The sequence below is a fragment of the Barbus barbus genome (assembly GCF_936440315.1).
Source record: "Barbus barbus genome assembly, chromosome: 9".
Lineage (NCBI taxonomy): Eukaryota > Metazoa > Chordata > Actinopteri > Cypriniformes > Cyprinidae > Barbus > Barbus barbus.
In genome coordinates, this window is record NC_136737.1 from 9703915 (window position 1) to 9731309 (window position 27395).

General features: G+C 37.3%; 1 protein-coding gene across 1 annotated transcript in view; it reads left to right on the forward strand.

Moving 5' to 3' along the window:
• Positions 1-27395, forward strand: part of LOC306874980 (uncharacterized protein) — a 115807-nt gene that overhangs the window by 18465 nt on the left and 69947 nt on the right. Inside the window, exons 8-9 of the mRNA XM_079425322.1 lie at positions 756-2580; positions 4143-4313. Of these exons, the coding sequence (XP_079281448.1) occupies positions 756-2580; positions 4143-4313 (1996 nt within the window). The remainder of the gene's footprint in view (positions 1-755; positions 2581-4142; positions 4314-27395) is intronic.

Genomic DNA, 27395 nt, shown 5'->3' on the forward strand with positions numbered 1-27395 from the left:
CACCCTGATGTGCCCCCCGAAGTGGTGGAGCCCGCCATTGCCCGCTCCAGGATGGCAGCTCCACACACACCGCTGTGGTGGCCGCTGGTTCTGCCCTGGGTTTCCATCCCGTCGGCGCTGCCTCAGGCCCCAGGTCCCCCTCCGCTACATGGGCCTGGCCCACCATCCCTCCCCCGGTTCCACCTCCCTCCGGACTTTTGGGGGGTTTTGGTGGAACGTCTGGAAGCCGTTCCTTAAGGGAGGGGTCATGTCATGAGTCTGGGCTCGGCAATTCTTCCCGTTTCCACCAGATGTCACCATCTCCCTTCCTCCAGGACTCATCTCCGTAATCACATACACCTGCCACATCACATACACCTGCTTAACCACACACACCTGTACACTTCACACTCCCAGCTGTTCTCCATTTGCCACAGACTATATAGTCTCCCCTCTCCCACCACTCTGCCTGGGTTCGTTAGTTGTTATTTGATGTGTTTGTATTTCTAGTGTTGGCTCTGGTCTGGGATACATGCACTTTGTTGCCGTTTGTATCCCAGTCCTTTTCTGTTTTGCTTTTTTGTGCCGTGTTGGCCTTTTTGTTTATTATTAAAAGCACCTCACCTGCATCTGGACCCTGACCCTGACCCCTATGTCTTTTTCGCGACGCTTCTTTGCCGTGCCGTGACAGTTATATTGTCAATTATAAATGTATTAGAGAAAATGGTAAAACTAAATTGCTAAACTAAATCTTTTTTTTTTGTCCCTGTATTTAGATGAACTGAACTTCATTCATCAGCTAAAATCTAACCTAAAGAAGAAGTATCAATGTGTGTTTGAAGGAATTGCAAAGCAAGGTGACTCTACACTTCTGAATAACATCTACACAGATCTCTATATCACTCAGGGTTGTAGTGAACAGGTCAATACTGAACATGAGGTAAGACAGATTGAAGTTAGTTCCAGGCGTCAAGAATCAAAAGAGATACAAATTGAGTGCACAAAGATGTTTGAAGCTCCTGAACAAGACCAGAAGATCAGAACTGTACTGACAAAAGGAGTTGCTGGCATCGGAAAATCAGTCTCTGTGCAAAAGTTTGTTCTGGATTGGGCTGAAGAAAAAGAAAATAAGGATATCCGCTTCATATTTCCTCTTCCATTCAGAGAGATGAACTTAAAGGAAAAGGAAAAGCAAAGTTTTATGGACCTTATAACTCAGTTTTTCCCAGAGACAAAAGGACTGAACCTTACGAGAAGGAACCAAAAAGTCTTGTTCATTCTTGATGGTTTGGATGAATTTCGTCTACCTCTAAACTTTGATGGTAATGAGACGTGGTCTGATGTATCATCACCTGCCTCTCTGGATGTTCTCCTAACAAACCTCATCAAGGGAAATCTGCTTCCTTCTGCTCTCATCTGGATCACCACCAGGCCAGCAGCTGCCAGTAAGATTCCTCCTGACTGTATCGACCGGCTGACAGAGATACGAGGATTCAATGATGCACAAAAGGAAGAGTACTTCAAAAAAAGATTTAAAGATGAAAATCTGGCCAAAGAAATCATTGATAATGTTAAAAAATCAAGGAGTCTTTTTATCATGTGCCACATCCCAGTCTTCTGCTGGATTTCAGCCACTGTTCTCCAGAACATTTTGGAGGAGAGAAAAAAATATGTGAAAAACAATCAGGCTGATGATGCCTCCAAAACACTGCAGCAGTCAAATACTGAAGACACTCCCAAGACTCTGACACAAATGTACACACACTTTCTCCGCTTTCAGATCCTGCAGAGCCTTCGAAAGTATGATGGAGAATATAGACCAGATGTTTCCTGGGATAAAGATGCCATCATTTCACTGGGGAAACTTGCATTTCATCATCTGGAAAGAAACAATGTGATCTTCTATGATACAGACCTGGAAGCCTGTGGTATTGATGTCTATAAGGCATCAGTGTATTCAGGCATGTGTACCCAGATCTTTAAGGAGGAAACAGGCATCATTCTTGGTACCATGTATTGCTTTGTTCACTTGAGCATTCAAGAGTTTATTGCAGCCCTTTACGCACATCTGTTTCTAGACATAAAGAAGAGAAGTATATTTCTTCATGAGTCTACAGTACAGGGAAACAAAAATGAAACCATGATTGATTTGCTCAAGACTGCAGTGGACAAGGCACTTGAGAGTGACAGTGGACATCTGGACCTTTTCCTTCGATTCCTCCTAGGTCTGTCGCTCCAGTCCAATCAACGACTCTTACGAGGACTGTTGAAGCAGGAAGACAACAATGGCCAGAGCAAAAAGGAAATCGTTCAGTACATCAAGCAGAAATTTGAAGCTGATCTGTCTCCAGAGAGATCCATCAATCTGTTCTACTGTCTGAATGAATTGAATGATCAAACTCTGGTGAAAGAGATTCAGACCCACCTTAGCAAAGGAAGTCTGTCATCTGCTGATATTTCACCTGCCCAGTGGTCTGCTTTGGCCTTTGTGTTGTTGACATCAGAGGAGGAACTGGAGGAGTTTGAGCTTCAGAAATTCAAGAAATCAGACGAGTGTCTCATTAGATTATCATCAGTCATCAAAACCTCCAAAAGAGCTCTGTAAGTCATTTAATACAATTTGTCATGTTTTGTTCTCATATTAAAATTTCATTTATCCACATTGATACATAGCAGGTTTGGACACCCATGATCTATAGTGATTATTATAGGGTGACCAGATTTCTCATGGTTCAATACGGGATGGGGGGGGGGGGGGGGGGTAATTTTGTTCTATGACAAGCTTAGTTACCTTTGATTAGGTTGTTCTCGCGTGACAGAACACTACTACTACTTGCTCTGATCACCCAGTCATAAAGAAGTGTTGAAATGCTGGACAAAACATGTTTTTGTTTTTTCAAAATAAGTCAGGACACTAAAAATAAATCTGAAATACGGGACAAAAAATGGCACAAATTCTTAAATATTTTCATAGTCATTTATTATTTTCCTAATTATTAAGGATTTATCACATTCTTTAGTATTGAGTTATAGGATGAACATTAATTCTATATTTACATACAATAAATTATAGTGCTCGGAGTCATTTTCTCACACTTTATTTTTGTATTCTTTTTCATGAGGTCCTACAAGTCAATACGGGATGGGGGGGGGGGGTGATGGTAATTTTGTTCTATGACAAGCTTAGTTACCTTTGATTAACATGTTTTTTTTTTTTTCAAAATAAGTCAGGACACTAAAAATAGATCTGAAATACGGGACTGTCCCGGGAAAAACTGGACATCTGGTCATCCTAGATTATTAATCATATACCAATTATAAGTGTATATCTCTTTTAGGGTTAAATTATAACACATTTTGTTTTTTCTTTGGAATTACAGTATAATGATATTATTTTATTAGATTTACATGGGTTTATGCTGAAATTTCTTTTTTCAGCAAAACAAGCTGTTCAGTTCGCTGCAAAAGAAGCACATTGCTATTATAAAGCACATTGTTCCATAGTTATTTATACTCCAATATGCAGTTCAGCTTCTTAAACATCTGCTATAAAGCAGAAATACTCTTGCATAAAATTTAAATGTATAACTCATTGCCATTAATGCTATAAACCTATTATTCATTTACATATTGTCACAGTTATGGATGTTTTGGTTTCATTTCCCCCGTGTTTGTTCCTGAGTTTCCTTATATGGTCTTTTTCCTGTTCTTGTTTAGTTTGATTGTTTAATGATTCCTCGTTTAGTTAATATGATTCTATGCACCTGTTTTGTTAATTATCTGGTGTATATTAGTTCCTGCCTGTTCAGTTCTCTTTGGTCTGGTTTACTTGTTATGTTCCCTGTGTGTCTCAGCCCTGTCTTGTTTTATCCCTGTTAGTTTGGATTAAAGACTGTTAAAGACTTAAAGTTATTCCTCGTCTATGTGGTTCTCATTCCTCCCCACTATGTGCACTGTGACACATATTTTATTAAGTTTTATTCAAGCATGCTAGTTTGTTTTATCTAGGAAATTTTAATCAATAAAATTCTAATACATAGTAATATATTATAATATGCAGTATATTTACAGTTCATGTAAAAATAATCAGTATTAATTTAATTTTTGTATTTAAGAAATATATTACATGTATCTAATTGTGTGATTTGATTTAATTCTTGTAGGCTAAATGATTGTGACTTAACAGACAAAAGCTGCGTAGCTCTGGCTACAGTTCTTGGATCAGATACCAATCTGAAAGAGCTGAACATGAACAATAATAATCTGCAGGATTCAGGAGTGAAGCGGCTCTGTACTGGATTTAAGAATATAAATTGCACATTAGAGATACTGAGGTAAGTTTTGTCACAATCCCTATTGTTTGGTTAGAATTCAGATCCATCAGTTAACATGGAGCTAGACAATTTGCCACAGAATAGAGGGCAGAACTGCTTCAACTCTTTAATTCCAGCATGAACTCTACATTCCCAGTCCTACCACAGCATTTCAATGGGGTTTAAGAATGGACTTATGTTAGGCCATTTCAAAATTTAAATGTTCTTGTTTTTTAACTATCTTGTGGTTGTTTGTATGTTGTGGATCATTTAGATCAGCAGTCGACAACCTATGGCATAGGGATAGTTATTGGCACACGAGCAATAGGGAAAACTGCATACTGACGTACATTTTGAGGTAATCATTCCTCAAACCGCTGTGCATATGAGGCACTTCAGATCAGCGCTCTAACAGCGCTCATCAATTTCCAAATAATTGAGATGGCCAATCAAATCAAATTAGGCAGGGTTTACTGTTCATAGAAGCAGAGTGCGAATTCCAGCACGAAGCATTGGTTTAATGTTGATAGAGAGCAAGGTAAGATGGAAGTTGCAAATCATTTAATAAGGCCTATTAGTAAACTGTTTTATGATTGAAATGTTAAATGACGGACAGATATATCCAGTGATGGAAGCTGCTCATGCTTTTTTCTCAAATATAGTCATTTTGCGAGAGAGAGAGAGAGAGAGAGAGAGAGAGAGAGAGGGAGGGAGATTAAAGTTGCATGTGTGAATTACCTGTCTGTGTCTCTTTGTACAAACAATGAGTTTACTTACTTCAAAAACTATGATTTTTACCCCCTTGATGCTAAGAAACTAGGACTGAACGATTTTGGAAAATAATCTAATTGCAATTTTTTTCTCAAATATTGCGATTTAATATGCAATTATTTTTTAAAGCTTTTTATATTCTGTATTATTCAACAAAGACAAGTAATAAATCATTGTATATTATGCAGTGTTGGGCACGTTACTTTAAAAAAGTAATTAGTTATATTACTAGTTACTTCTCACAAACAGTAACTGAGTTACATCATTATAAAATAAACTAATTACCAGGGAAAGTAAATATTGTTCCTTTTTTTTTTTTTAAATGTTCAAATATGTCAAATAACTTGGATGCCCCCAATTTTAAATATGTTAAATGAATGAAATGGTCACTAAATAGAATAAATTATTATAAAACATTGTACACTAATCTACACTATTTTAATGTTTCTGTGGGACAATGTGAGAGACACCTATCAAATTCAATTGATTATTGTAAATATTATCAACCCTCTACTTGGCAATAGAATCTCCATTGGCTTGTAATTTTTTTTAGTTTACTCACCAGACTAATATTAATTATCTGATATACTAATATATGTTTGGAAAATGGCACAGTTTTTCTTTTTTTAAATATCTCACTTAGCATCAGTCAGTCAAACATTATATGATATTATGATAATTTAGCATTAAATGATGATAGAACTTTAGTAATTAGAATAACCATGAATGCATATTTGTCATGTTGACTGAACTTAGTTCTGGTGCTTAAGATATTGTTTGTCATTTAGTGTTTCTATAAAAACGGGGGAAAAACTACTAGGGCTGTCAACTTTAGTCGTTTAGTCGACTAATCGGTCGATGCCGTCTTGGTCGACTGACATTCTCATTGGTCGACCAGTTGCATCATTTTTTTTTTTTTTTTTTTTTCACCAATAAAGAAATTTTCATTGATTTACTCCTTGATATTTATTCCTTTATTAACAGTTATATATTACTGTATTCTAAATATAATTATGTTTTATCCCCAACTTTAAATGCTTTAATTTAGGTTATTTTATAACAGCTCCACAGTTTAGCGCACCACGAACACTCGGGAACCACGCCTGTGGCTGGCTGCACTGCTGCTTCGCACTCAGTAAGGAATATAGGTAGTTTTGCTGTATTCATTCAGTTAGAACACTACTTGTTTTGGGTTTAGTCAACAAAATGTCCAAGAAATCTAAATCTTTTGTCTGGCTGCATTTTACAAAATATTTGACCCGTTGGCAAAAAAACAGAAAACGGCAAAAAGAGAAGGAGATAGCAATGCTTCTTTGTGGACATGGTGCAGGGGATGACCCTGATGAGCCAAGCGCACAAAGATCCTCTTGCGACGAAATGAAAGATTATCTTCAGGACAGAAGTAAAGTGGACACTGCTGGGCCACTTGCGTGGTGGAAAAATAATGAGGAGAGATATCCACGACTTGCTCGGGCAGCCAAACGCCTGCTCTGCATCTCTGCAAACGCCTATAGATCGGCTGGACAAAAGTTAACCCATAGCTTTGAAAGTAAAGAAGAATATACAGCCTGTATAAACGAGAGCCTTTGTTAGGATCTTTCATTATTTGGCAGTTTTAGCAGTTATATTTTTTGTAGCGTGTGGTGTGGTCAGGTGCGCGATTGTGGCTGTCACTATAGACCTAGGACAGAGCTCCTTGCAGAGCTTTGCAGTTTAAAATAATCACTTAATTTTCAAAGAATTGTATTATTATTATTATAGTTTTATTTATTGATGTTTTTTCGTTGTTGTTTTATAAATACTCTATGAAAATTGTTTAAATGTTCAATCAAAATACAAAACATCGCGTCTGATCGTTGCACAGGACAGGACTTTGGTCGACTAAGCATTTCCTTGGTTGACTACAGCCCTAAAAACTACAAATAATACTGATAAGATAAAACTACTACGAATTCTACTACTGATAAGAACAATATAAAACGCACTAAGGATTATTGAGCTGCTGGGTTCATGAATATTAATCAGGTTGTCTGCGTTTGCTTGAACTGATTCGCTGAAATCAAAACAGGGAGGATAATAGGTGAGGGCCAGCCAATGAGATTGCCGTTTGTGCATTAGTCCCACCCACTACCGGAAAACCCGGCAGTTCTTAAAAGCTGAATAATTCCAAAGGAACTCTTCAGGTTATTTTGACAGGAAAATACTACAAAGGATATCATTTACATGTAGCGTGTCAATTGTGCACGATATGTAAGACCACAAACTGCGGACTTGGCAACATAGCGTGCCAACTTGATGCTTCCTCTGAAGACTGCTTAGATGTGTTCGACTTGAAGCAGCGCAGCTAGACCGATCGCTGTGTGTCATCAAATACTGCGAGAGCTATAAGAGAGCAGGGCCGTCTCCTTATGCTTTCTTTCGCAGTACTTTGATGTCATACACCATCACCGTCCTGAATAAGGCCAATCAGTGTGGTGTCGTCTGCAAATTTCAGGAGCTTGACAGAGGGTCTTTAAATGTGCAGTCGTTGGTGTACAGAGAGAAGAGCAGTGGGGAGAGAACACAGCCCTGAGGAGCTCCAGTGCTGATGGTGCGGGTGCTGGATGTGTATTTTCCCAGCCTCACTAGCTGCTGCCTGTCTGTCAGGAAGCTGTTGATCCACTGACAGACGGAGGTGGGCACGGAAAGTGGAAAGAGTTAGTTTGGGCAGGAGGAGGTCTGGAATGATAGTGTTAAAGGCCGAGCTGATGTCCACAAACAGGATCCTCACATAAGTCTCTGGTCTGTCTAGGTGTCGCAGTGTGTAATGCAGTCCCATGTTGACTGCATCATCCACAGACCTGTTTGCTCTGTAGGCAAACTGCAGGGGGTCCAGTGATGTCTTTCAGATAAGCCAAAACCAGTTTTTCAAATTACTTAATGACCACAGATGTTAGAGCCACAGGTCTGTAGTCGTTAAATCCTGTAATCTTGGGTTTCTTTGGGATGGGGATTATGGTGGAACGTTTGAAGCATGAGGGGACTTCACACAGCTCCAGTGATCTGTTGAAGATCTGTGTGACGATGGGGGCCAGCTGGTCAGCACAGGATTTCAAACAGACTGGTGTCACACCGTCTGGGCCTGGTGCCTTCCTTCTCTTGTTCTTTTTGAAGACCTGGCGCACGTCATCTTCTCTTATCTGCAGTTCAGGTGTGGGGGAGAGGGGGGTTGCAGGAGGTATGAATGGTGTTTTTTCAAACCTACGATAGAACTCATTAAGATCGTCCTTTATCGCTGTGTAACAGGGATCCAATATATTAATGTCTCTGGTGGGACATGTAACATGCTGTCTGTATTTTGGCAGTTCGCGGGAGAGATTTGCTTTATTAAAGTCCCCGAGAATGATTAAAACAGAGTCTGGGTGTTGTTGTTCTGTGTCTGTGATCAGATCAGCGAGTTTCTGTAAAGCTGTGCTCACGTGCACTTGCGGTGGAATGTAGACACTCATGAGAATGAACGAGCAGAACTCCTGCGGCGAATAGAAAGGTTTACAGTTGATAAAGCGTTTCTAGATCTGAACAGCACATCTTCTTTAACAAAGTTACATCTGTACATTGATGTAGAAGCATGTCCCACTGCCGCGTGATTTCCCCGTTGAATCCGCGTCGCGATCTGCTCTGATCAGCGTGAAATTAGGCAGATATAAGGCGCTGTCTGGAATGGTGTCGTTCAGCCAGGTGTCTGTGAAACACAGAGCAGCAGAGTTTGAAAAGTCCTTGTTAAACCAGGAAAGCAGAAGGAGTTTGTCCGTTTTGTTGGGTAGAGAGCGGAGATTCGCTAGATGGATGCTAGGCAACGGCATTTGAAATCCACACTGTCTGAGCTTCATGAGCACGCCGGCTCGCTTGCCCCGTCTGCGCATCCTAAAGCGTATAAACAGCGGTGCAGCTCCGCCCACTACTATGTTCAGCAAAACATCAGAATAATCGAAAACCAGTTGGAGATTTTGTGGAGTGTTCTGCTGAATGTTCTGTAGTTCTTCCTTGGTGAAACTGAACGTATTACACAAACAAAAAACAAGAAAAACAAACAAAAACACTAAAACAACTGGAGAGCCAAGCACAATGGCTGCCATGCACTGCGCCATCTTGCAATCAGAGGCCATAAACTAACACGGAACAAAAGTAATTCACTTTATGGTTTAATATTGTAAAGGCAATTTCTAGAATTGCTCAGTAGTCAGTTGACTGTTACAATTTAATTTCTGTTGTAGACTGTCAGACTGCAGTATCACTGAAGAAGGTTATAAAGCTCTGGCTTCAGCTCTGAGATCAAACCCTTCACACCTGATAGAGCTGGATCTCACAGGAAATGATCCTGGACAATCAGGAGTGAAGCAGCTCGATGATTTACTACAGGATCCAAACTGTCAACTGAAGACACTGAGGTGAGACGTGATGAAATAATACAAAATAAATGATATGCAGGTGAATATTTTTTAACTTACATAATATGTTGAACAACCTGTTGCTGGATCAGAGCGAACAAAGTAACTTCAAGATTTAAAAAAATAATAATAAAACGCTAAAAAATAACAAATTGGGGGCTTTTAAGCAATATCTTCAACATTTTCCCTATATGTAAAAGATGATAAATGAATTGAATCCTGCTTCATCTTCTCTTCTCCAGATTTTTGGGTCCTGCTGCAGATGAAGCCTGTCAGTATGTGACTGGAATTGTGGGTAAAAACCCATTACTCCTGAGAGAACTGAATCTGAGTGAACATGAACTAGGAGACACACGAATGATTCAGATCGCTGCTCTACTGCAGGATAAGCACTGTACACTCAACACACTGATGTGAGTATTGCACATGCATTAATACTACCATTGTGGAGTGGGAATAACTAGGATAACTAGACTAAGGAAGATCTGTTGTCTGAAAATCCACAATGCAGTTTGGAATAAATTAAAAGCTTGTTGTTGATCGTTGTTATCAAAGTGTCCCTCAATACCGGGAATTTGTGAGAGAGAAGGGAGTGCTGTTCTATGTGGGTTAGCATGTAGCTTAGCACGTAGACCACCTCTCTTGCCCCGCTTTTGCCTTCGCTCCCTTCTCTGCCTCCAGTGCCACTTAAGCGGGATGTTGATAGCTTCAAATGTCCGCTGAATCTCTGGTGGTATAAAGTCCAGCTTTATAGGTGTGTAAAGTTGACATCGTCTCCCAATAACCAAAAGTTCAGCTCTTCCAAATTGAATAAGAGCATTCAGTTTACTGTTTTAAAAATATATATTTTTGAATTATACAAATATGACAGAAAAATAAAATTATACTTTTAAATGCAGAGCACGAATTCCGAGTATGGGTCACCATACTTGGCCGTATGTCATGTCACTTACACTTTCTCTTTCTCTTTCCGAATATCATTCTTCCCCACATTCTCGATTGACTCGATTTACAGTCTTGTGCTTCATCAGAATGTTCTGAAGTTCTTTGTTCACATCAGAGACGGTTGCTTGAGGAAAGCAGCATGTAGTTGTAGTCCTGCTACTGATGTTTCTGATATTAGAGTCACCCAATATCAGAGTCCTGGGCTCAGCTGCGCTCTGAGCAGAGTGCCGCTGTCTGCTCGACCTTGAGCACCTGTTAGTAGCAATGTTAGCTGCTGGCTGATTCGACCCATGTTTTGTCACATTTGGGGATTCCTCACCCACATTCATTAATGCTTCAAATCTGTTCTCAAGATGTATAGGGGGTGGTAGAATACCAGTGTTTGCAAGCCTTGTCATAGCCGTATCTGGGGTAGAGGATGCTACCGCAGCAATACGAGATACTCGTGATAATCTGATGTCTCGAGTGCCTTTTGGGTCTCTCTCCCTATTTGTGCCATTGATTAGTCTGTCGATCAGTTTCGGCTTGTTCCTCTACACTTGGTATAAACTGTTGAGATTCACTAGATTCACGGGACTCACCGGCTGTATGCTGAGGGGGTCCGTGATGACCGCCTGCTGTGTGCTCCGCCTGTTTTGGAAGTCCAGCAAGCAATTTTGTTTCAAGAACCTTAATCCTTTGTAGAAGTCTGTGGCAGTTAGAGAGGCAAAGATTCTTCTTTTTCGTCCAGTCCCAAAAAGTTTTTAGTTTTAGTCAAAAATGTGTTGTTTGAGCACTGTGCTGATCTGCTGAAGTTAAAATCTTAGAAAAATGTATAAGCAGGGAGCAAAGCGCAGAGCAGTAAGCAAGAGCGTCTGAACAGTAGCAAAGCTGGAAGTAAAGATAAATTAATGATAAGTGTGCATTGATCTCTCTTTTTGAACATGTAATCATGTTTACTAATTGCTGGGATGGATTATTTTTTTTTACAGAATAACTATTCATAAATGGTTTTAATTTAATGTTTGTTTCACAAAATGTAAAATGTCTCATTTTGTTGCAGCATATACTGTAACTTGTAAAAACTGAACACTGGCATTTTAAGAATCAGTGATCAGTATCTGCCTTGAATTTCCTACTCGGTGCAGCACTAATGCAAATGAACTGCCATTTCCAAAATTTGTTTGAATGTGTTCAGTTTTAAGAAAGACTTTTATTCCGTAAATTAAAACGTGCAAAGCATAACCTTTTTAATAAGCAAACTCTGTTTGTCTCTGACTTGTAATTGTTTTGTCTACAGAATGTTTTGAACATTGACCTGTGAGACTACAGTGATTTTATGACAATAGTAATTAGACAGTAACAATTTAATTTCACATTAGCTATGAACAATATATTTTGACATTGTTTATTAATCTGTTAATGTTAGTTTATAGAATTATTCAGTGTTCATGTCTGCTCACAGTGGATTAACTAATGGTAAATGAAAACTTTTGAATTAAAAAATGTATTAGTAAATGTCAAGACATAATTAAGATTATTAAATGCTGTAGTTAGTTCTTTTTAACTAATGTAGTTAATGTTAACAAATCAAACCTCATAAAGTGTTAATCAGTTGACAGTGTGTTTGAGAAAAACAGACATAAACAAATGTGGAACTAATTTGGATAAATAGATCACATCTTAATTGGTAAGTTTGCTGATTTTCAACATTGTCATACCTTTGTAAACTTTGTGTAGTTGGTAGTATATTTAAATGAACAATGTGTAGTCTTTCTCCATGTTACCAGCATCCAGATATCACAGTTTATTTGTAGCAAAAGTCTGCAAAAAAAATCTTAGATCTGAGTCATTGTCTTTCTCTTTCTGTCTTCAGTTTGTGTGAATGCAGTATTGCAGAGAAACAGTGTGTCATCCTGACTTCAGCTCTGAAATTAAACCCATCACACCTGAGAGACCTGGACCTGAGCTGGAATGAACTAGGAGACTCTGGAGTGAAAAACCTCGGTGATCTACTGATGAACCCACAATGCAAGCTGGAAAAACTGAAGTACAATTAATGTTTATTTAACAACAGGTCTTATGTTATATTGTTTATAGCAGTACACTGATGTGCACTTTTTTAATCTTGCAAGTAATTGTTTAATTTCCAAGCATTTGATGCAATGTACTGAGTGTCTACATGCACAAATCAGCCTTTTATCAGAGAATAAAGAATAGAGGAATTAAATAAATAGTTAAAAGTTGGGAGGAAAGAAAGGAACGACCTTCCAGCTACATAATTAAAGTGGCTCAAAACAGGCTATTGGAAACTAAATGCCTGCTGTAGTTCTTTAAGGCGGTCATCACAGATCTGAGTTGTTGTCTTTTCTCTTTCTGTCTTCAGGATGTGTGAATGCAGTATTACAGAGAAACAGTGTCTCATCCTGACTTCAGCTCTGAAATTAAACCCATCACACCTGAGAGAGCTGAACCTCAGTGGAAATCAACTTGGAGACTCTGGAGTTGAAAACCTCAGTGATCTACTGATGAACCCACAATGCAAGCTGGAGAAACTAGAGTTAGTAGCATTATATTGTTCAGCAGATAAATGAAAGAAAGAAAGAAAGAAAGAAAGAAAGAAAGAAAGAAAGAAAGAGAGAAAAATTGAGAAAGAGAGAGAAAGAAAGAAAAAGAGAAAGAAAGAACAACAGTTTCCAGCATACAGAACTAGTGACACAATTACAGACAGATTATGGGAACTACAAACTATATGACAGACTATACGCCTACTATTGTTTGTATCATAATGTAAGACAGTAAACCGCCACATGTGAAACTGATGATACATTTATTAACAGAGCTCATGTCATAAACGCACTCATCACATCAACATAACTGCTGTGTGTTCACAGCAAACACAATGAAGAGAGTGAAGATGGGCCTTACAGTCTTAAAGAGCCAGACACTTTTAGAAAAGTGAATTGACGCATGGCCAAGTATGGTGTCCCATACTCGGAATTTGTGCTCTGCATTTAACCCATCCAAGTGCACACACACAGTAGTGAACACGCGCGCACACACACACACCGTGAAAACACACAATATTGCTGCGGTGCCCGGGGAGCAGTTGGGGGTACGGTGCCTTTCTCAAGGTATTCACCTCACATCAGTTATGGTATTGAGCATGGAGAGAGCGCTGGTTATTCACTCCCCCACCTACAATCCCTGCCGGACCTCAAACTCGAACCCGTGACCTTCGGGTTACAAGCCCGACTCTCTATCCATTTGGCCACGACTGCCCCCTTTTAGACTGCAGCATGTTAGAATGAACAAATCATATTGCGTTTCTGTACAGACCACTTATCATAATGATTTACACCTACTGTAGCTCTTCAATAAGATGATTGTCGTAGATCTATATTTACATTTACATTTACAATTATTCATATAGCAGATTCATATATTACAATTTAGGAATACAAGAAGCAATTCATCATAAAAAAGCAAATAAACACGGAAAGTGCTCGTAATACAAAATTTCAGACATCATTCAGCTTAGAACAAGCTAGAACAGGGAGAATTAAGGAAAAGTGAAATCAAAGTTGTTGTTTTTTTAACGATCATTGTTGTTTCTCTTTCTGTCTTCAGTCTGTTTAATTGCAAGATTACAGAGAAACAGTGTCTCACCCTGACGTCAGCTCTGAAATCAAACCCATCACACCTGAGAGAACTGGACCTGAACCAGAATGAACTAGGAGACTCTGGAGTGAAAAACCTCAGTGATCTACTAATGAACCCACAATGCAAGCTGGAAAAACTAAAGTTAGTATGATTATACTGTATAGCAGTTACAGTGTGATTAAACGTTTTAGTTTAAGACCGCTGGGCTCATGTAACATCATTTCTAGCGCTCCATTTCCTGGCATTTCTCCATCTGAAGAAATATTCAGAAATACTATGTTATTATGTGTATCTGTAGAAACAGTTAAAACTTTCTGAAATCTGACATTTTTGCTGTGAAACAAAGCAGAAGTGACAACAGACTGAAATACAGTCTAACAAATGATAGTAGATTATTCTGACAGTTAGATTTATACTATAAACTAATGGTTGTTTTCACATTTTTTTTAATTAAGCTTAATGTATATTTATTATATTTGTTTATTATATTTAGATATCATATATACTACACTCTAAAATGGCTTAAAAAATATTTGTTTTGATTAATTTGATGATTTTCTTGCATTAAAAATGTGAAAATAGACCATTTAATTTTTTTTATTGTTTCTATATTGATTCTATATATTAATTTACATTGGAAAAATTCACTTATTTGTTGACTGAGGGTGGGTACAGAATTGTAACTGTCTTTTTGACAATTGTAACTTTTTACTGTTTCCTCAAATACTCCTCTCAGTTTGTTCATTCATATAAGTTTCCATGATTTTGGTTGTGTATTAGTGACTGTATACACTGTAAAAAATCAAAAGTTGAGAAAACTTAAAAGTTTCAGGCAACTAGCTTCAGGACATTTTTGATTTTTCTTATTGTATTCAGTTTATACAACAAAAAGTTGAGAGAACTTTCCTACAAAAACAAGGTGAGAATACTCAAAAATATCCTGAAGCTGTTTGCCTTAAACTTTTAAGTTTTCTCAACTTTTGATTTTTTTTTTTTTTACAGTGTAGCATTTACTCATGATGCATCAGGGATATGATTCATTGTCTTTTCTCTTTCGGTCTTCAGTCTGTGGAGATGCAGTATTACAGAGAAACAGTGTCTCACCCTGACTTCAGCTCTGAAATCAAACCTATCACACCTGAGAGAACTGAACTTCAGTGGGAATCAAATAGAAAACACAGGAGTGAATCACTTATGTAATGTACTAAAGGATTCAAAATGTAAACTGGAGAGATTGAGGTCAGTAACATTCACAAACAAGAATCAAAATGATTAAAATCACTTCAACAGAACACTTTATTGTATACTCAATGGCCCAGTTTCACAGACAAGGCTTAGCTTAATCCAGAGGCCCATTCTTCATACTTAGCTAACTAAATTAGCTGGATTTGATTGTTGACGATTTGGCATGATCTTGGATTGTTTGGTTCTTTGAAGCTCATCCCAGAGTTGCTGTCATTGCAACAGGTCCATAAGCTTAAAGGGTTACTCCACCCCAAAATTAAAATTCTGTCATTAATTACACGCCCTCATGTTGTTCCAAACCTGTAAGACCTCCGTTCATCTTCAGAACACAAATTAAGATTTTTTTGATGCATTCTGATGGCTCTCTGACCCTCCCGTAGACAGCATTGTAATGGAAATGATCAAAGTCTCTAGGCTAATAGACATAGTCAGGTTTACTCATTAAAAGATTTATTTGTCATAAAATAATTACTTCATAATTTTATTAGTCTTATCGAGACACACATGCTATACAGATATTGTAGAATCGTGCATTAATTTGAGTGATGACAGCTATTAGGAGTGGCTTGATGGAGTGCATGGGATGCAGATAACGTGATCTTGACCCTTAAGAAAGTTTAATTAATGCTGTCACGAAACAAATCTGTTTCAAAGATAAAATTAACATATGATATCATCTTGGATGTGTCAGTTGTTCTCAGATGTAATAAGGGACGTATGAAGAATGGGCCCCAGAACTAGGCCTAAGATATTGAAGCAGCTTTTATAAAAATGCCTTAGAAGAAAATGTTACAGGTGTGCATCTTAAAACAGAACAATGGCACTGACATTTTAAAATATATCAGATATACAAGATATATAAAGGCTATAAAGGGTTTGCTCTTATTTGTGTCCAATCTCAAAAAAAAGCATTGTGCTTTTGTAAAATAAAGACGACAAACGAGATGTGCTTTCTGTCCTCTCGGTTTCCAAGAACTTACATATTATTTGTCACACAGTTTTTTTGTTTGTTTTTCTTTTATTTTGTTAATTAAGTAAAATATACTTTGCATTTTTATTCCTTTTGTATATATGATTTTATTCTATTTGTCTCCGTTCACAGAAGCGCTGCAGGTGTGTGATGTGATGAATCCTAATGTTCTGCTGTTTATGCTGCATTTTGCGAATGTAAAACTAAACACCTGAAAAACAAATAATTATTTTTAATGGGTCACAGACACTTATCGATTCAAATCACAATCTTGTCGTTTGGTTAATGGTTAATGATTAAGTTAACAAAGTTGTCGGTTAGGGAAAAATAACTGAAATGAACATACCTACCATGGTCTTTTTCCTCTGTTTTATTTGTTTATGAAAATTATGTAACTTATTTTATTTTTCTTATTTCCTGCTCTCCCTCTTTCTGCCAATGAAGGTTAAGAGGCTGTTATATGACAGATGAAGGTTGTTCTGCTCTAACGTCAGCTCTGAAATCAAACCCATCACATCTGAGAGAACTTGACCTGAGTGGAAATCAACTAGGAGACTCTGGAGTGAAAATCCTCAGTAATCTACTGAAGAACCCACAATTCAAACTGGAGAAACTAGAGTTAGTAACATAATGTTACTAACATTATATTGTACAGCAGCTACAGTGTGATTAAAGTTTACAGTGTAGTTTATTTTAAGACAACTACATTATTTCTAGCACTGCATCTTCTGTTTTTCCTTCATTTGAAGAAAGATTCAGCAATACTATTAGTAAATGAGTTTGTATGTGTAGTAATAGAAAGAGCATTAAACTTGCTGACATCTGACAAATCTTTGCTGTGAAACAAGACAGAAGTGAAAAAAGAATAAAAACAAGTGTCACGGATGACAGTCGATTACTCCGACAGTCACATTTATACGGGATTAATAGCACCTTTCACTAAATCTCCTTTCATTCAAAATGACTATTTAGAGATTATACACTCTAAAATAACTTAAAATAATTTATTAATGTATAAAGTTTTCTTGCATTAGAAATATGAATTTAGTGTTAATGACCTTTTAAGTGTTAATTTTTCTATTGCGTCTACATTAATCCTATCCATTAATCTACATAAATAAAATGCACTTGTTGAGTCTGGACAAATCTAGACTTGGATTGTAACTAGTATCTTCAAATACTCCTGTCTTGGTTTTCATATTATTAAGTTTCCATGATTTTGCTGGTTTATTAGTGGCTGTATAGCATTTGCTCATAATGCTAGATCTGAGTCATTGTTCTGTCTCTTTCTGTCTTCAGTCTGTGTGATTGCAGTATTACAGAGAAACAGTGTCTCACCCTGACTTCAGCTCTGTGTGCAAACCCATCACACCTGAGAGAACTGAACCTCAGCTGTAATGAAATGAAAAACACAGGAGTGAATCAGTTATGTGATGTACTGAAGGATTCACACTGTAAACTAGAGAGATTAAGGTCAGTATCATTCACATACAAGAATCAAAATGTTTAAAATAACTTAAACAGTTTAAATCAAAATACATTATACTCAATATCTTCAAAAATTATTCTTAATGATTTGGCTGTAAGATGATCTCTCTTCCTCTGTTTGTCTCTTTCTAGTCTAATCTACTGTGGCATTACAGATGTTTCTTCTTTAACTCAGTCTTTGCAAAACACAAAAGCACTGCGGTTTTTAAAAGAGCTTGATCTGAGAAACAATATGATTGGAGACTCAAGGCAGGAGCTCATTGATGTGCTACAAGACTCAAACATTAAACTGAGGTGAGTAAACAACACTTTGTGATATTAAAGCGATCTTAAATTACCTCTGATAAGTGGACAGATATATACTTTTACATATTTATAAAAGGAGATTATGAAATCTCCTTTTACAAGTATTTAACTGTTTGGTGCAATAAAGTCAAGCTTTATTGCACCAAAGGGTTTGTGACAATGAAAAGTTAAAATGTTTAACACAAAGGAGTAAAGAGAACAAAAGCACACTGTCACAGCTTTATACAACATTACCTTCTTTATTAATTACATCAGTAGAAGTGAATCATTACAGACTGAAAATAGATTTGGTCAGATTGTTGGAAAAATCAGTGAAGATTCCAGCTTCAGCTTGCAGTCGTCCAGCATCACATGATCAATGTCTCTGTCTCTTCTGTGTTTTTACTTTGACAAGCAACAAGTCACATTACTTTACATTTACTTTATATAAGGGATAATGTACATCCAGTCAGTTGTTATCACAGAATAAACCCCGACATGTTGATCAGGACTTGTATCATCCTGAAGGAGTTTATCTTGTGCTAACAACTGGCTGCATGTATAGTACTTTGCAATATTCTTTGGCTATTAGCATTTCCACCAAAAAAAGGTTTTAAGACAGTGTCTCATTAGGAAATATGAGTTTGTATTTCCAAACACTAATAATATAATCCAATTAGATTTTTGTTTGCACAATAGCCAGTGCTCCACACAGAGATCTGATCTCAGCATCATCCAGTCTGTCTGGAATGACATGAAGAAACTGAACAAGCTGGGACAGACTAAATCCAGAAGAACTGTGGCAACATCTCCAAAAAGCTTGACAAATCCTTCCTGCAAAGCAACCTAAAACAAACTATGCACAAGTGTACCTCAGACAAAAGCTGCTTTAAATGCAAAAGGTGCTTACACCAAATATTGATTTAATTTAGTTCAGTCAGGACCACTCTGTTCAAGTCATAAAATTCTAGAGGTCCTGAACTTTATATTTGGCGGCAGGCTTTGCTCTGAAGGGTTCAGATTCTGAGCTATCCACAGGCAAACCTCACTAAGGTTTGAACCCCCCTGAAGCCTAAGCAATTGCCAGATATGTTAATATGCACAGTTATATATACCATAACTGGGGGTGGTGATGGCGCAGTGGATAAGACACATGCCTTTGGTGTGAGAGACCCGGGTTCGAATCCACTGTGAGACACCAATGTGTCCCTGAGCAAGACACTTAACCCCTAGTTGCTCCAGAGGCGTGCGACCTCTGACATATATAGCAATTGTAAGTCGCTTTGGATAAAAGCGTCAGCTAAATGAATAAATGTAAATGTAAATGTAAATACCAAGTAGAGTAATGCCGTACTGTGGACAATTTGAGCAACATGAGTGCACTCTCTGAATAGTTAGGAGAGGTGGCATGCCCTAATATTTAAAGAGAGTAGCTTTACTCTGCAGAGATTTTACCATTATCAGATCAGGTCACATGTTGGCACGATGGGCAACAAGACGTTCCATGGCCACAATATCCACATCTTCCCATTGGGTGCCAATGTCTTCAAGGTCTTCTTGGAAAGCCTGTCTCTATGTCTCCATTGATATTCCTTATTCAGCTGTTGATTCAGCCTATGTCCCTCCATCAGTGGCCACTATGCTCACAAGATTGGTAAACTGCTGCACTTCCTCAATCAGCTGTCCTCGAACCATCAGTGGACTTAGGTCTGTGTACCTCCCACTCTCAACGATTGGTCTTCTCTGTTCAGCTTCCCAGCCTCTGTGTTCAGGCTGATTGTCACTTTAGTGGATACGCTCGTCTTGGCTGGTGGAGATGGCATATTTCAATAATGATCAGCAATGCTGTTCTCTGGTGAGGATAAAACTAGAAATTGATATATACCAGACATAAAGATGAATAACTCCATGAGAGGAAGAAATGCTTGAGTTATGAAGTACCAACAAAATGAAGTAACACAAATCACAAAATTGCCTTTCCTCACGCTGACCAGTCAATGCTTATGCACTGTCTTAAATGTGCATCTCAGAGCACCGACCGCCACCACAGCAACTGGAGCCTCTAACAGCAGCTGAAGCAAGTTAACCCATCAGCAACTGACTCATAACTTAGAAGGCGGACCTATCGGCCACTCTGCATGCTGCACTTTCTTCCATCAATGTTAACAAATATGCAACTTATTGCTGGATAACGACTTTCAGACCCTTTAGTGACTTTTCCAAGTGCCTAGCTACAAGCAATGTCTTATGTATAGAGATTTTGTCAGACAACATCTGGATTATAAATCAGAATTTAACAGAGCATTTCAGTTAATATTTCAACTGTCTGAAGGCAACAGAATATATATATATGGTTTATGTAATGTGCTGTATTAAATCCATTATGTGAGCACAGAGAGTAGCAGAGATGTAACAATAAACTGCTGACACTAGGTAGAATGCAATGCAGGTAATGACTATGCTAAACAGTGTTACCCGATAGGATGGACGATTTCCAGCCCAAAAGCTCACAAAAACCCTCCCAAAACTTGAACTGTCAAAATAATGTGATAGAATGTAAATCAAGCCATTTTTAACTCCTTAAAACAAAATAATGGCGATTAAAATAATATAAATATGATGCTAGATAAATTTCCCATGGATCAAATCGGGGGAAATACATTAAAGAGAATTACTAAATATGATTAAAATATGCAAGCTAGAAGACACTGTCAAAACGGCAATCAAGAAATTAGCCGATACCCTCGAAAAAACACATGAATCATTTTCAAGGTCAACAGTCAGAATTTACATGCAAAAAAGTGCCCAATATAAGTGATCGGAATAAGCAACGTAAGGTATTTCACACTTGTTCATGCACACACCATGACAGTCAAAACTATGTCATTCATTGATGCATACTGTATGATCATCCGACAATTAAAAAAAATTAACAATTCTCTTACCTTCGTATCGTCTTTCATGAAGTTCATATTGAACATAATACAGAACTTTGCACAGTCAAAACTAACAAGTCCAGCAGCTTTCAATGATATACCAATCTGGACCGTTTAAAAGATAAAAGTTATATATAGATTTTGATTAAATAATTTAACTGTGCTCTGATTTCAGTGTTGCAGTAATATAGCCTTCGAGTCAACTCTCCCTCAACAGGTGTAATTCACGTTTTGAGAGTTAAAATGCTCTCCATTCTTTAACATGTAACTTATATGTAGCCATTATGATCACTTATACAGTTTCAAAATCAGATCCATTATTTTAGCTGCGACGTCTGTGTGTGTGTGTGTGTGTGTGTGTGTGTGTGCGTTTAGTAACGTCGTGATGACTGATTGGATGCAGTATATGCCCACTTGGGCTTGTATGTTTGAAAACCGCCAAACTGACCCCAAAGCAGCCCATATTTTGTCCACCCGCCCAAGCTAATATTTACCCGCACAATCAAATTCAAAACCCACCCAATCTGGCAACCCTGTTGCTAAATGGCATATAACGTCATCTAGAGATATTTAGCAACTCAAACAGCTTTAGCTACTTCACTGAAAATAGCTACTTCACATGATTCCACACTACTCCCAAATGGAAATAACCTATATAAACATATATGTTTTAATATAGGTTTTGATATATGTTTTTAATATATGTGACATATATAAAATTGGCCGTTTTCCTATAATATATGTACACATATATGCGTACATATATGTACACATATACGTGCATACATGTACCTATATAGGTACATATATGCATGTGTATATATGTGTGCATATATGCACCTATATGTTTACCTATATATTAGTAAAATTATTCAAATTCATAGCTGCTAGACAACATAAATAAAAGCCCAAAATGTCGAAATTTACATTTACATGTACATATAGGGCTTATATGTGGATATAAAGAAGCAATACAGGAGACCAATATGGCCTTTATATGCACATATATGCACCTCAATTTTGCCTATATGTGGCATATATACGCATATATGCAGCATATATCTTATCATATATGTGCATATAGGTTTCATATATGTGCATATATCCTCGTATAGGTTCTTTCCATGTGGAGAACTCAAACTGTTCTTAAGCAATGATATGTTTCCTGTGCACCAGAGAGTATATACATACTGGCTATATCTAAACAATTGCAACATATATGTTGCTAAAACACAGCTAGCCTTAACAAGGAGAATGATCCCAATGATAAACATAAAATCCTGGTAAAATTCCAAATAGTGGAACCAAATAGCTTTTAAGCAACAGCAGTTTCCAAACAAGCTATGGCCAACGAGATCAGAAGACTATAGCGACAGCATGTACTGAGCAATTAATCTTAGCAACAAGCATGTTGCTAATACCTCATAACTTTAAGCATGAGTATGAAAAAGAAACTTGGCACGTTCGGATGAATGGAGAATGAAGTATATCCACATCTGTTGAGGATGCTTGATCTTCTTAATGATGTTGGCTACAACTCCAAGCAGGGAGGGCCGAGCTCAACTGAATTCTTCCCAAGTCATTTCCAAATCAAGCCGCTAATACTGATCGATGCAGCTATTCATGTTCAAAACACGGCCGGAATCTGAAGCAAAACTGTATGGTCAACATCCTTTCGCTTCCATCCAATCCGTTTGAAAGCTGTCCAGAGCGAGTGTTTGTGATGAACTAGAAGACTGTAAAGCGAGTATATGTTGGATAGCTACCCCCAAAAAACTATTTATTTATATACACAAAAATGAAACATTCAATTAATACATTTGTTTTTACAACAAATCACAAGTCTTAATCACAAAAAAAATTAAAATAATTATATATATATATATATATATATATATATATATATATACACACACAAATGCACCAGTAACAGAAACAACCAGTAGGAGAGAAATTGCCAGCAGGGGCCTTTTGGATTTTCACCTCACACAATATCCACAACACACAATTGTGAAAGCAATACAATTGGTTAAGCACAGCACTCCATGTGGACCCGCCAAATGACCGCAACCCCCACTTAAAAAAAATTGTACTCTTAAACAATAAAAAGGTTAACTGGTACAAACTTCAAAACAATTAACATTCAAAAACAGAAAATCCTCACTTTCATTGTACAACAGAACAATCTACTCCAAATGGAGTGCGCACACACACAAATTCAACGACTACTTGAACAATCAATGGAAAACAAAAAGAGAAACAAGTAAAAAAGAGCAGTCATATACACCAGTGGAAGGAACGAAATGGCCGACCAAGGCCAAATATTTTCCTTGCCTCCCAGCTAAGTTGCACTCAAGTTAATGAATTGCTGCTCATAAAATAATAATAAAAAAAAACATCCAAACAGGATTTACCAAAATAACAATACAATTTAAGATCAGGACAAAAAAATGAAGTTAAAACAGTCACCCAACAAAAACTAAAAACAAAGCAGCAGGGTTGTCACATTACTGATGTGCATTCATCTCCAAACAAGTTACTGGAAACCCCTGGATGTGCAATTACACCGAGAACGATTCACCATGTAGCATTATGCATGCTCGCTCACCGTGCAGGACCACGGCCACTAGCATACTGAAAATGGCCTAACTGCTAAAACACAGCAAATAAGGAGGATGCACGAACACCAGCCCCATCCCTCGTTCATAATGACATATACTTCCACAATAGTCCAGTACCAAGGATGGTGCATTTTGAGCAATCAAACCCTTCCCTTTTTAAATTCTTAATGTCAGCACTGATAGGTTAATAGGATTTAAACAATATGAACCACTCACAAAGGAGTACGTACACTGATAGGTTCACAGTCTGGCATGACATCAGCCAATCATACATGGGCTATACCTTACCTGGCTACACCTGTCTTGCTTTGACTTCTCATTACATAAGTGGAGCGGTTTTACCAAATTGTTTGCCATTGTTTTCTGGGAGTCACAACCAGGAAGTTGTAGTCAATCCCAGCATATCAGGAGGTGTCCTAACTTCCCCAAAACACAACAATAAATGTGTAGAACCAGGGTCTCTTTTCCCAAGCAAAATCCTTGAGTCTCCTGCACATCTGCCACACCTTCTCCATATCTCAACTCACATGCACCTGAGCCCTCATGCCTCTAACTAAACCAATAACGTTCCTAAATATCCCCACCCAGACACCTCCCTCCAATCAGTGTAAAAAAATAACACTAATTACTTTTATAACAGAGTAGCATCAGCACTAAAATATTTATTAGAAAATAAACCTGAAATCAATTTGAGGGGCAAATATTGAGCCTTAGCAGTGGCTGACTATCTGCTTGTTAAGTCTGATGTCACGCATCACAGGTTTTGGGTCCAAATGCTGTATCTGATGCCACAAGAAAAGGCTTAGACCTGGAAACAGCATTCCTTATGTCACAACATAACAAGCAGAGCATTTTGCTGTGTGAAACTGAAGAAGAACGTTGACAGTACGGTTTGATCTTTAGTTGACCAATCAGTGGAAGGAGGCATTTTATTCCTGCCCACATAGATTGGATATTCCAGGTGTTTATATATTTGGTGCATTGGATGATATAGTTTTTATTTTTTTCATGAGAGGGGTCAAATATTAGATAAATGAACGGTTTCTTCATTTTCCCGTTTTAAAGACAAACATAAGAAAACGATTTATAAGAAGGTACACGGACCTAACACTCTAGATAATCTTATTATTCTAATTGAATTGATTGATTACATTTAGGAATTTGGCGTAAGCGAATGACACGTTCATTTTATAGGGTTAGAAAATCTTCCCCCATAAGGTTTTTTTTTTTTTTTTTTTTTTTTTTTGGGTGACTTTACTAAATAAATGGGTTTATTTTATGCTCTCTTTCTAATGCTTTTGTTCTTTCTATGTTAAGCTGCTGTGAAATAACAGATGAAGGGTGTTCTGCTGTGACTTCAGCTCTGAAATCAAACCCAGCACATCTGAGAGAACTGGACCTGAGTGGGAATGAATTAGGAGACTCTGGAGTGAAAAAACTCAGTGATCTACTGATGAACCCACACTGCAAGCTGGAGAAACTACAGTTAGTAACATTATAATGTACAGTAGTTACAGTGTGATTAAAGTTTACTAATTTTAGTTTCTTAAATGTACAATTTTTATTTTTTTAATGGAATATTGCAGTGTTTATTATAATATATTTATCTGTGCATATCATTGATTTCTTCAATTTCATGTGCCCTCATAATCTTATTAATTAAAATAGCTTCCCCTCTCTCTCACGGCAACATTAATTTTCTGATAATGTGAGGGCGGGGAAACCTGTAATCACATGAGATCACAGCAATAGCAAATCAGTCCACCAATCCAATCAATTCTTAATGGCCCTGATTAAATCCTGTCATACAGTATTTTTTTTTCCTCATTCACTCAGACATATGTCACAACGGGGGGGAAAAAAAAGACAAAAAAATGTTTTTAGTGATGGTAAACTACACTCTTTAAATGACTTCAATTAAAATTGTGTGCAATTAAACTCCATTTTGACATCTTTAAAGTTATTTTTAACTGGTTCTATAGTTAATCCTATATCTTAATCTACACTGATAACATTCATAAACATTTTCATAGTATTAATTCTGAGTAAAAATGCTCCAGACTTGAAATGTAACTAGTATCCTCAAAATTTACAACACCAATGATTTGTACATACACTATATGGACAAAAGTATTGGGACAACCCCTTCTTTAGAACAGAAAAAGGCACTTCCAAAACTGTGGTAACGAAGATGGAAACACAATTTATTTATTTAAAAATTGTATTTCCATCTCTGTTGCAACAGTTTTGGAAGTGTCTAAAATGACTGTATCCATATGTGTCATTGGTGTTTGGTGATGAGTTTTCGGCTCAAGGTCTGCATTTAAAGTCACACCAGATGTGTTCAGCTGGGATCAGGACTTGGCTTTCTGCAGACCAGTCAAGTTCTTCCACACTGACTCAATCATGCATGTCTTTTTGAACCGTGCCTTATACACAGAGGCACTGTCATGTTAGAATAGAAAAGGGTTCTGTCCAAACTGTTGCTATAAAATTAGAAGCACACAATTCCCTAGAATATCTTTATATGCTTAAACATTAAGATTTGTACTCATAGAAATGACTAAAGTAGTCAAACCTGTTCATTAGGTGACCCAATACTTTTGGCAATATATTATGTGTGCAGTATTAAGTAACTAATGTGAATTTCAAGGACTGTGCGCGCAGATCTATGGCCAAAGTTGAATCCAACGTTTATATTTTTCTACGAATCTTTGAGTTAACATGCACTAAACATGAGTGGAATGAATTTGCACCGCAGCGCCCCCACACCTTGATGCTCTTGACAAGAATAGTGAATTAGGTTTAAATCGCCGTCATGCATGAATGAATGATATTTTTGCAGTTTTACACATAATAATCCACAATGATCACATTACAAAAAACTGAAATTGCACATCAGAATAACACATTGTCCCCCCAAAATTTCACAAATCGCATTTTCAGGGGAGCCCATGTCTTATTAAGGGGAGCCGAGCTCCCCCTAGCTCCCCCGTAGTTTGCATCCTGATAGTAACCAATTTACAGTTCTTTACAGCCAACACTGATTATTTATTCTGATTCCTCCTTACAGACTAGACGGTGAACAGACTGCATTGGTAACTGCTCTAAAGCGCACTGGTAGACGGTTTTCATCCTTGTTTAAATCTAAGGACCCTGTGAAATGAACAAGAGCATCATTATCAGGTGAGGATCCTCCGAAGAGCCTCACTATACTCTGTCATTAAAGTACTATGAGGATAAATGAATATGTGTAGTGATGTGACGTCTATAACAGAACTGAAAATGTCTATTCAGTTTTCAAATAAGAACTCTGTTATTAACTGAGAAATAAATAAATGAATAAATAATATTAATCAGTGTTTATAGCAGTTTTAAAGTTTTAGGAACAGCACAGTCAGAACAGAGATATTTATATTTTTCTGTAGCTATTACTAAATTTAACAGATTTCTACACACATGCATTTATTTTATAGCAAATTTAAATGTACTATTGTATACAGGTTGGAAGATGTTCAGACTTAAAAATAAATAATATTAGAAACATCCATATGCTCGAGTGATTTTGAATGTTTGTTGTTGGTTTAGTGCTGATATAAATGATGATTTTGTTTTATTCACAGGTGGAGCAGTCAGTGGTCAGAGTGGACAGGATTCTGAGTCTTCTGTATAAAGCCTTTTCAAATTGAGCACTCAGATATATTTTACATTTACGCATACAGTAAATATTTTTATATAATTCCATGTAGACCATATTATACCATAATTTATAC